We start from the raw sequence: 12,086 nt of genomic DNA, 5'->3' as shown, positions 1-12,086 counted from the left end.
CCAAACTTGGCAGAGGACAAGAGGAAACCAGGGGCGAGGCAGAGCCTGAGTAAGACTGATACTACACCAGCTTCAGCCTCATGTCGCGACCCAGTGCTACGTCACATCGCACGTACAGTCCAGGTGTAGCACGTTTCAACCCAAATGACATGTTACACTTTCAAACTGCGTCCCTCACAGTCAATATATCCACTGTTCATATTCACCATCACTCCTACACCCTGCTTTCCCCTTCCTCTTGCATCCATCCATCCATCCATCCATCCATCCATCCATCCATCCATCCATCCATCCTGGCAGTACAGCACGTCATGTGCGTTACGACATAGCACAAGTTTGTGTTTTTGCCTGCACAATGCTGCCTGTCAGTGGACTGGGAACGCTTGTATTCTTCTCCCTCTACAGTTGACACATTTTACCCAGTTAAATCTAATCTCTGTCGACAACACGTCCCTGACGAGAAAAATATATGTGTTGGGTGTCCAAAAAAAAAAAAAAAAAAATGCACAGATGTGTGAGATTTCCTGGTGTCTTGGGATATGCGACAACAAATTATCATTCCTGTCTCTTATTTCCTCAAACTCGGTTCATATCCTATTCTAGCTTGTTTGTGTCTCTCTGCCCGTCTACTGGATTCATTCTGGTGCGCTTTTATATCTGCCCACTCTTATTCTGTTTTCTTATCTAAAATTATATTCAGCAAATGATCCCCTTGCAGAAATTAGCCCAATGCAGTGAGTGGGAAATATATAAACTGGGGAAGATAATGAGAAGACGAGGAGTGATAGAAAACGCTGTATGGAGGAAATCAGGCTATGGAGACACTCGAAAAATGAGCTGTCAGCCTGCATGTCAGTGTATATGACTTCCTACCATTATAATGTGACTGTTTGGGCTGTCAGTCTATCACGCTCTCACGACAATGAAAATACGCGTATGTGTAAGTGTGCAGCTTAAGCCTGCAGTGCCAGCGTATTGCTTCTTTACTGTAATAGAGCAAGGTGGTTCCACACACCTTACATTATGCCAATAATCTTCTACTCACTACCCGCAGCTTGTAAGTGAACAGCAGGTAGTAAGTAGGAGATTACGTGCGAGTCTGAGTAGCTATGTTCCCGCCTGTGTGACAGGTACGAACACACAAAAGACCTGAATGAAACAATGTATGAAAACACCCACAGTGTAGTGTACGAGCCCTGATATCCTCTGACACTTGAGTTATTGTACTGCTGAACACCAGCTGGATTTCAAAAAGGCCGGGACGCCGTGCAAAACGTAAAACTCTGTGTGATCATTTGCGAATTCTTTTCTGACAATTAGACAATATAGTTTGTAACTGATTGTATTCTGTTTTTCTTTTTATGTTTGACAGTCACAACTTGTTTGGAATGGGGGTTGTAGTTCGCCATTCAGGAAAATAATCTTTTCACTTTCCTGTCAAGAGCTAAGGTCGACGCCATTCTCATGTCCGTGCGTTGAGTATTAAGATAGAGCTGCGGTGCTGAAAAAAGTGAAAAATGCCAGTATAGTATAGTAGTAAGTAATGGAATTGCACAGTTTGGTTTATCTGATTAAGGGTCCCAAACCCCAAAGATATTCAGTAACTGTAATGTATGACACATTTGAGAATTTGGAGGCCGCAAATGTTTGCTTGAAAAATGACCAGGACGATGAATTGATGACCGTTTTTGCTCTGTTTCGTGCCTGTGCGCTCACTACCTGTGATGTGTGATTGGCCCTATTCAACACAAAGAATGAAAAGAAAGATTCGACAGCAGTGTGAAGCTGAAAAGGCTGCTTCATCACAACAACTGCATCAATCCTGCAAAGATTATCGCATCCAAACTACAGCACGGGGCCGGCATTTTCCAAAAATGTTCCTGCTTTGGTGGACAAAAAAAAAAACAAGTGTCCACAATGGATGAAAATCAGAAAGTGAAGAAGATGTTTTCAAACGCAGCTGCATCATTTTGGACATGACCCACGCTCACCATCATGACGCTGTGATTGAAAATCAGGCGCGCTTTCTTCCTCCATCTGCTCCTTCCCAAGGTTGCCCTGACACAAGGAAGTTGAACATCTTTCAGCTCCCATGGCTTCCTTTTCACCTTTTTTTTCTCGATTTGCCTGCCTCCTCTGCCACCTTTCTTTCAAGATGGATGTGCTAGTAAAGTTTTTCTGAGTCTGTATCTCCCATCCCTTTCTTTCAAAAGTCACGCTCTATATAATACAAAAATCTTCCTCCTCATTGTTTTCTCACAGTTTCTTGCGACTCAAGGTCATCGCGCCCTGCTAAAGTTTGATATATCCCAGTCAGCACCTCTTCTCTGTCTCTCACCATCTCCTTTTTTTTTTCCCTTGCAAGATCATGTCTTTATTTTTTACTCTTCCTATCCTGGCGTTTCTTGCCAAATGGAGAAAGTGTAGCTGACTCGCTCCCTCCCTGTTTCCTTCTAGCTAAGCAAAGTTCATCTTTGCTGTATCTCTCAACCCAAACGCACCCCGTCTCTTTGTCTTTTGTACTTGTCTCTCCTGCCAGCAAGCTTTCGTATTTCCAAGCCAGCTGGCCATCTTTTTTTTTCCTCATCACCGTCCTCTGGTTCCCTCTCCCCTCCACCTGCACCTTGCCCTCGTCTCTTCTCCATATGTTCTCTCCATCTCCCTCGTCTCTCCACTCCAATAACCCCCTCTGTCTCCTTCACTTCCTCTTCCTCCCTCCAAGATCATTAATGCCTGGTCAGGTTCATCATCTTCAAGCAAGTTACTCCTCCAGTGCTGTCTCTCCATCTCTGAGGTCATTATGAGAGTGTGCTTCATCACCCCTCATGGTTAGTCCTCTGAATCCCTCTTCCTCCTCACATCGCCACAATCCCTCCCTACTTGTCTCTCTCTTCCAGCAAGGTTGTACAGCCAAGCACAGAGTTCATCGTCTCAAAGTCAAGCCACTCTAATTAGTGCAAGTCGCTTCCCATGGCGATGCCCATCACGTCTCTCAGCAGGAGATATTTTCCCTGGATCAAAATGAGACAAACACACACACAAAGAAGCCCCATTCCAACAAAGCTGGACTGTTGTAATGTGAATATATTTCATGTTTGGCCTCATCAATTCCACTGATTTCTGTAAATATCTGCTTATCCTGAATTTGATGCCAGCGCTACGTTTCAAACAAGTTTGGACGGGAAGACTGGGAAAGCTCCAGAAACACCTGTTTGGAACATTCAGCAGGTAAACAGGTTCACAGGTGACGGGTGACAGCGTCACGGTCGGGCATGAAAGGGGCGTCCCGGAAAGGCTCAGTCGTTCACGAGGCGAGCAAGTTTAAAAATGTGTCACCTTAAATTCTTAAAGCAGCACAGTGGCTGCAGTTTCATCAGCTGAAGGGCAGGCCAGCAAGTTGAGAAGGAAGCAGCCTTTGATTTGTCAGATCTGTTTGGTATTTCACTCGTGTGGCAGGTTTTACAGCATGTCTCTTGCTGTATTGCAGGTGTACTGAGGATTTATATTCGGGGGACTTGCGCTTTATGTTACAATGTAAGCAGAGTCGTGTCTGAGCAAGGTGTCTATCCGACACGGAGCTACTTTTAGAGAGTGGTGAAACTCTCTTAAAAAAAACAAACCAATGGAGTCTCCATAAAGGGGGTTGTTGGGTTTAAGCTCTCTTCACAAGTTCAAATTTGACTATCTGTTCAAAACCTAATAAAGATTTATAGAAGGAAAAGAAAAAGCTCAAGAAAACGTGCAAACCGTAGCCTTGAGGTGAAGAACCAGTGGCTTTAGAAAAGGAGGAGTGATATTAGAGAGAGAGAGAGAGGTGAAAGGGAGACAATAGAGAGAACGAGGCAGAAAAGGTGACAACTGAAGGATGAGAGACTTGACAGGGAAAGAAAGAAAAAGATAAAGAAAAAGATAGTACGAGAGAGAAAAAGAGCGATGAGGCAAGAAACATTAGCACAGCTCTATTTGAAAAGCCACTCTGAGGCCTACAGTACTTACAACAAACAAAGCCAGGAGAGTGTGAATAGGCCAAATTAATCTGTGTGGGCGACAGCAACGCATGTGTGTGCGCGTGTTTGTGTGTGTTGGGTCGTCAAGAACGGTATCTGAATCTTTTACGTCGCTGCATCCTGACTGACAAGAAGTGAGCAAAGAGAAAAGTACGTCACAGCAAGCAAATTCTACATTTAATCAACAAAACACACACACTGAGAAAATAGCTGTTCTTCAGTTTCCCTTACTTTGTACTTGTGGTGTACTTTCTGCAAACGGTTTGTGTTTTTGAAAACTTACTTCAGATTAGTTTTAGCTCAGTCGATGAATCAACAACTCTAAAAGTTTGGGAACATTGTGAAGCAGCTTTTAAAAATGGGTGTTAATCGTTCAGACGTCCCACATTCGACAGACAGCACCACATCTTTTCATCTTCGTACCCGTTTGATTGCCGATTGCTCCGCTCTTGCACCGCAGCGTGACGTCACGGTCTGTTCGCCCGAGCTCCTTCTGTCTTTAGCGACAGTCTGAGACAGATTAGGAGAGTTCGCCTTCTCACGCAGACTTGATTCTAACTAAAAGGACAACGTCTGAGCATTTTAAAGACGTTGCTTATGTGATGATGAACCCATTTAATACGTAATAATAAGTAAATGGAGAAAGCTGAATGTTTTCGTTTTGGATTCCATGACTCATAATGGCCTCAGTATGTGTGTGCGTTCGTTTCTGCCCGTGTTTTTATGGGCATGAATGTGTGTGCTCGCCTGGATGAGCCAATAAACCCACTGACAAATAAAAGCTGGACAGCATGGTGTGTCATTGCTGCTCCAGGGTTTGTTTCCTCATTGTTTGTCCCACTCGCTCTGCAATGCACCAGCCTCTGCCTGTCTGTTTGTGCCCGTGCAATGTTCATGGGGTAATTCAAGTGAGTTAAAGACATGGCTTTGAGTTCATGAAGATTTATCATTTCAATATTTCTTACAGCGGGATTTTGGTTAATGATTATAAATATTCACATTTTCGGTACAATTTTGCAACTTCAAGAGGCAAAAACTGCTGCATTTATCTGAAACAAATGCTGCTTTTATACATTATTCAGGGCTCAGTGATGCTTCCGCAGAGCAGATCTATCTTATTTTCATGGGGGATTAAACCATCTTCGATCCAGGGGGGCACCCTAATTATGAGGCATCCTATTTTCATTATTAATGGATGCTTTTAGACGCAGTAGTAACTAGATATAAACTAAATTTCAGGAAGCAGAGAAAGTCCCATCCTGTTGGAGGAGATGTCCACCTTAAAACCCAAGAGTTGAACACTCCCTCATTGCCTTTGTCACCTGCCTCGTCCCCTCATGCTGCTTTTCGGCACCTCTCGTTCCCCTCCCGTCGCTCTCGCCCGTTAGGCTTCACTTTGTAAGTTAAGTCGTCTTGGTGCAGATCCAACAGGAGAGCAATCACTGCCCTAACAACTTGGAACTGTCCCCTCCCTCCAACACCGTCTTGTTCCTTCGTGCAACTGTTCCAAAGGTGAATTGGTATGGATCCAGAAAGAGCAGAGGAAGAAAGAGAATCCATGCTTCAGCAACTTTAACTTACTCTCTCCTTGTATGTGCCACAAATACAGAGAGAGAGAGAGAGAGAGCGAGAGCTCCCTCCATCTTTTCCCCTCTTCTTCTTTAGCGTTATCACTGTCATGTCAATCCTAAACACACGGATAACGAAACTGCTTTTAATTGGAGAACACAAATATACCCAGGCATTTACGCATACACAGACATAAAGCAGCCAGCTTAAAAGCTTTAAGTCTTGCAGGCTTCTGTCGATGTAACCAACCCAGATAAGAATAAGTACAACAAAGAGCCACCCAAAAAAAAAAACAAAAACCCATCACTCTTCTTCTGCCCTTCAGACAAATACAGCAGAGAGGCCTTTAAACATTTAATGGAACATACAGTAGTGAGACGGGGAAAAAGTAACCAAGCTTAGGTTTCTTAGAAAACCTTGGAAGACATTATATCTGAACTTTGATAACTGCCATTAGAAAGATGACATTCAGTATACGTAGGCGCCAAAGTCTACGTACAAGCTGTTTAATGGCACAGCCTTACTTTGCCGAGCCACCTTTTCCTTTTTTACAATTTACTGACAAAGCTGTGAAGTGAAAGCCGAGCGTCAGTATTAAACCCCCCCGCTGTTCTTCTGTTGCAAAATCTGCTCTTTGTGGATTTTATCAGAAGTCTTTCACTTCTGTGCTTCATCGCTACGCAAACAAATGAACCCACAACAGAAACAAAACTAGTTTTTGGAAGCGGGAAGAACAATACTTAAAGGCAGGCAGGCAGGCAACCACGCTGTGAAGAAAAAACTCAAAGCCACCAAGGTTTTTTTTTTTCCCAGTCCTTCGAGAAATCAAAGAGAATCAGAATGGGAAAAGACCCAAGAGGGACCCATCCATGTGTTTTCAAACTTGCTGTAACTGCTCTGTAGAAATATTCGTTTCCAGATACTTGGAACTGATGTTCGACTTGTATGAACCGGCGTCAAAGCGTCGGAAACATTTTCCAGTAAGACATAAGCGAGTGAAAAAGGGCATTATAACACTGACATATTGGTGTAATGAAGCAGCGCAGCTTCCAACCACCCGGTGCTGCACACACTGACTAACCCATCGCTCCCTCCTCTTCTGTGTTTTTACCGACATGATTTGCTTTATTTAAATGGTCTGCCAATGTGATGCATTCATGTCTCCTCCTCAAATATTCTTCAGTTTCCTGAAAATGCTAGCAGGGAGTTGCGTGCGGGGAGCGCGGCATAACTTATTCATACCTTAGATATTTTAAGACTTTCAAGTCTTTGATCAGTAAATTATACATCTATTGGGATCTGAAATTCGTGGACATGTGATGCAGACGCTAACAAAGGCGAGCAGCTACATGTGCAATACAAAAAAAAATCGGGCCTTTACTGAAGGTGAGGCTTTTATCTCAAACTTTCTGTCAAGCCATCTGAAGGTGTCACGGGCATATGAAACATTTGCAGCGGCAGGCGCCTGACTGCCTGCTTGATAACTTCAACATCAAACCGTTATGCGCGTATCATTCTTAGCTCCACCTAATTTAGTTCTTTATGTTCTCTCAGGGACAGCGGCGGCACATTTTGTGTAAGGCGACTTTCAGTGAGAGAAGGATTCGGTGATTCATTGGGGTATAAAGTTTGTAACCTTGTGGTTATGGCATGATTTCTGTACCCTGTGGGCCAGCAGGGACGGAGAAACACACCCGAGCACAAACCTGCTGCTGCGGTATGAAAGAGCAATCAGTTGCCGCCTGTGAATTGGTTTCTGACACTTCGAGCGATGACAGACAGAGATAGCACAGGAAACAACAAACACAGACACATATTTTGCACACATTCCTGCACAGACACACTCACGCAATTTCAATCTTCCCACCAAAACTAAAATCAGACAAGCAGTTCTGTAATCCTCGCAATAAGACTGCCTTTCTCTATCTCTGGCGAAGCCATATGTATTCCACACAGTATTTGACAGAGGAACACAGGAAATGAAAAGGCGGACAGAAAAGCAGGTACAGACGCGTTGGGGGGTGGGGGGAGTGGATTAATAAGAGAATATTCAAATGAGGCGCCTGATATTATTTAGAGGAAAATGAGCAAATGCATTTCACCCACTTAAATTTGTCAGCGGTGGAGGAAGTCGCGGAGAGAGACAGGAAATGAAAAATTGAGGTTCAAAGTGTCAGAAGACCAAATCATCATCTGCACAACGCAAAAATACAAGCAGATAATATGTTTTGGGTAAGCAGCGGGCTTCAGTTACTTATGAAGGTGAAACGCAACATGACATGTTTCCATGATAAGGATGAGACAAATTAGACGAGGAGCTGGGCTTAGCATTGTTAAAGGGTGAGGTGAATTAGTCAAGTCAGGGTGGATAAACACGACAGGATTACTGCGCAGTGTCTAAGCATTCGAAGGCTCTAATCTGTCCTTTTTTAACTGTTGTTCTGAAGAGATTCCACAGCGCTTTACAGCCTAATAGTTCATTACTGTATTCTCTATTAATATGGAAGGACTGATGTCTGCTACTAGATACTGGAAAGCAGAGGAAACGAGGGAATTTTGCTCTGTAAGATGTGAGCTGAGTCTGTGCGACTGGACGTTTGCATGAGTCCAAAGTGTCCTCCTACATGTGAGTGTGTGTGGAAAGAAACATTTCACTGCATTAACACGCGAACAGTTCACAGCAAAATGAAATATTCTGCATCTTTATAGCAAAAGCAACACTTAAAATGGTTAACTTGAATGGTTCAAGAGTATCACCAATAGAGCAAAATCGCTACGCTGGAATCTATTTCCCCAAAAATCAGAGCAGAACTCACCGTTAAAGCTGACGGCGCGGATGTGGCTGAGCAGCTCTTTGCCGTCGATGTTAGCCATGCGCGGGCAGAGGCCCAGGTATCCGTAGCAGAGCTCCCGGTGCATGCGGTGCAGGGCGTGGGCCATGGCGTACACTGCGTCCATCACAAACTGAACCTTCCCCTCTTGTTCGTAACTGGAGTCCCGACCAACCTTTTCTAATCCTGAGAGAAGGATAAGAAGAGAGAGGGGTTTAAGGAGAGTGTGGGGATGTATGATATTGTTTCTTTGGTAGCTGTTTCTTTATGATGTCCATTTTTGTCAAATGGACATCATAAAAAGGTTTGGAATGCAAATGATCAGGTGTTATATGTTTACAACAGAAAGAAAATGAGACATACAGGAATAGAGAGCAAAGTAGGTAGAGTTTGGCTGAGGGGGAAAAAAGAGAGGGAAGGGAAGTCAACAGGTAAAAATAAAACTGAAATACAGCTGAGTGAAAAAGAGATAAAAAAGAGAGCTAAGACACAGAGAAAAAAGAACTTCTGCAAGACGGGTTGACCATCAGACAGGTAGCAGGGCACTCAGCCTGACAGTGACAAATAACTCCTCTCAGTCCATTCTCGCCCTGGTAGCAAAGTTACAGAAGAGGGAACAACATGTTCCTTCTTTACATTTTCTGAACCACTGATAATGGCATTTCCTTGTATGAGAAAAAGGCAAGAAAGTGTCCGTAGAAGACAAACTATACCCCCGTCCTCTTTCTGAGCCACGTCACAGGCTGTGTGTCGACGACTATATTCCGTATACTGTACTCTACAATTATATTCCATACGTTTTACCAGATATGCAACGTATATTTGCACGCACATGTCGAGCCCCTCCCTCCCATTCTGACACATACACGCACACCCAACCACGCAACTTAGCTCCGAGCAGCGATTCACTGAGAGGGTTTTATGTAACGGCTTATTAGCATGATGAGCTAATGAAAAAGCAGAGGGCAGTGAAAATAAAACCTCCTTGATGGAAATCAGTAATTGGTGATGACATTCTCTGTTTCTCATCAAAAAGCTCAAGGAATGGAGCTACTACAGGAAATCTGCATTTAATTAACCATCTCCTTCCTTTTCTTCTTTTTCCTTTTTTTGCTGTTACTTGTTGTTCTCTTATCTCTTACTTCTGCCTCATTTCTGTCTCCCTCTCGTTCACCTCCTATCCCCCCTTTCTCTCATCCTCTCGTCTGTCTCGCTCCTCTCCCCGCCGCCTGTCCCTCGACGTTATTCACCCATTTCTTACAAGCAGCAGTCACCTTCAGGCAATACAAACTGAATCAAAACCCCGTCTGGGCTGAGTTGAATTAACAAGACCAGAGGCCTCTCAATCAATATGAGAATCCATAAGGAATTAATGGGGTCCTGAGAATGAAATCCAATCCACAGTTATAGAAGGCTGTCGGGTGTTCTGTATGCATGTCTGTATCTGTTTGTTTCTTGTTGGTGGGGATGGTGGTAGAGGTGTGTGTGTGTGTGTGTGTGTGTGTGTGTGTGTGTGTGTGTGTGTGTGTGTGTGTGTGTGTGTGTGTGTGTGTGTGTGCTGAAATTAGTCAGCATTGTCGCCGTGCCATGTGGTCTATCCAATCAGCTGATCACTATGCTGGACAGATAATGGAACTCATCTCCTTTCAATCCCTGGATAACAGTGCCGTACAGTACCTAAAAGTGCGTGTGTGCGTGGAGAGAGAAGAGGTAGACAGACAGTTAATGTGTGTGTATTTGGGACGGAGAAAGAAAGAGGGCTACGGATCAAGCTTGAGGAGGAAAGTACGACTGTCAATGCTGAACTCGCATTCAGCCTCACACACTAAACGCGCCTCTGAGAAATCACACGGTTGTTTACAACACACTCATTTGCATTCATAATCACGCTGCGGTGACAACGTAATCGCTGCCTGGATTATGCTCAGAGACAACGTTTCTTTCCGCTCTCCAAGCCCGTCCAAAGACTCAAACCTGAAGCTATTCTTCTAACTGATTGTATCCAGTCAATACGCTATTGATTCATGAGCACATGCAGGGAGGTGATCCAGCAGGTCATGGTTTGAGCCAAATGCACGGGGGAAAAACCGCCTGCTTAAGGCAGCAGACTGAGACTGAGGGTCAAAAATCTAGTGAGCCGTTTCCTGTTGCTCATCGGAGCTGGCCAACATGCCGTTTTGTGTATCACTGCCTTAAAATTTGACATTTCATTAGAAAAACCAGCTGCAGAAATGACAGCAACCTTTATTTATCCAGAGAAGGCGTCCACCTTTTGGCCAACAACCTGCTCGGTATTCGTAATTACACACATTCACACCTCAGTAGTCGCTGAGAGAGGGGAGAGCTGTTCTCATTAGCCTCTGAAATTCTGGCCACAAGCCCAGTTCTCTAAGCTCATCGCCAAATCTATATTTAATTGTCTTTATTGCCTACAAGTCAACAACCAATTGTATGGAGTAAAATAGCCTCTGAATATCTCATCTTTTGATGCTGATTTTGATGTTGTGTGTCTTTAAAAACATATTTAAAACCACAACAGTTTACTGGTGTCACGCTATCACACGTCAAACAATACTACTGAGGCCTAAAAGCCTTTTAGAGGTTTAAACGTCTCGTCGCGCCCTGGGGTTACTCTGGTAACAGCCTCGGTAATGTGATTGACGCTACTTAGCCCAGACAAATACCCTCTGTCCAGCAGGGTGAGATGAATTCTATATCGGTCAACCCGCTGCGTCTGGTGGAAATAAAAACCGGTCGAGGAGTGCAGCAAGGTGAAGCTAATGCGACTAACTGACTGGCTAAATGCCGTGATGGATCCAAGTGGCTGTTAATTTACTGCTCTTGTCACAAAATCTCACTGCAGCCGCTGCCTACGATGGATGCAAATGTAACATTAAACAAAGAGTTTAAGGAAGTCGACGCTCAGATGTGTTGCAGCGCTTTAATCTATGCAGAGCACCAATTAAAATAGCACAGATCTACCATTTAAGCTACAGGCTGAAATAACTGAATCGTGCTCTGTACGGATTAAAGTATTTTAACATATTTGCCCATCTCTTATCCCTCAGTGTAAAATTCTTTTATACACTGCAAGCGATGAATTTTGGGAATGAAGCAATGACTTCTTTTAACTGTTGTGTGACATGTTACGTTACCGCTGCAGTTTATCTCCTTCTAATATGTGAAGGATTGAGCTGCTCTGGTTTAATCTGGCTTTGTGACACAACCTGGACATCATTCGCAGAGAAACAAAAAGAGTATTATCTTTGGCAATAAGCTGCTTGATGCATTACCTCCACTGGCTCCACTGCAGTGGGATCACAGGAGCAGCTCTGGGGTTACAAAGTTATATCTTCTTTCCTTGCTGCAGTAATGTAATGTACTCCAGGACTCAGTGACATCCCTGTTGGGTGTGGTTACAGGTGCAGCAAAGCAATGAAACAGGCTTAAAACGTTTAACCCCGGGGGCAGCGAAACTCTGCTTTTCAGCCTAGTGTTAAGAGAGATTTTATTTTATGGGTGGCAAACAGAAAACAGGAAAAAAGCAATTCATTGCGCAATAAAATTTAAAAAAAGCAGATGACAAGAAGGTAGAAGACTTGTGGCTCATTGTTGCACTGAAACAGAAAGATTTTCTGTTCTGAATGTGCGCTCAGGCAATAAAAAGTTAAATCTGTAT

The 12,086-nt window shown here is 43.7% G+C and overlaps 1 protein-coding gene across 10 annotated transcripts in view; it reads right to left on the bottom strand.

Moving 5' to 3' along the window:
* grm8a (glutamate receptor, metabotropic 8a) overlaps positions 1 to 12,086 on the bottom strand; it is a 541,588-nt gene that overhangs the window by 373,152 nt on the left and 156,350 nt on the right. For all 10 annotated transcript variants that reach the window (XR_011603508.1, XR_011603507.1, XM_070991750.1 and 7 more), the window contains one exon: positions 8,393 to 8,593. Coding sequence is in view for 8 of the 10 variants with exons in the window: in XM_070991750.1 (XP_070847851.1) it covers positions 8,393 to 8,593 (201 nt within the window). In the remaining 2 variants the exon portion in view is untranslated. The remainder of the gene's footprint in view (positions 1 to 8,392; positions 8,594 to 12,086) is intronic.

This window comes from Chaetodon trifascialis, chromosome 22, assembly GCF_039877785.1.
Source record: "Chaetodon trifascialis isolate fChaTrf1 chromosome 22, fChaTrf1.hap1, whole genome shotgun sequence".
Classification (NCBI taxonomy): domain Eukaryota; kingdom Metazoa; phylum Chordata; class Actinopteri; order Chaetodontiformes; family Chaetodontidae; genus Chaetodon; species Chaetodon trifascialis.
This window is presented reverse-complemented; position numbering and strand designations above follow the sequence as displayed.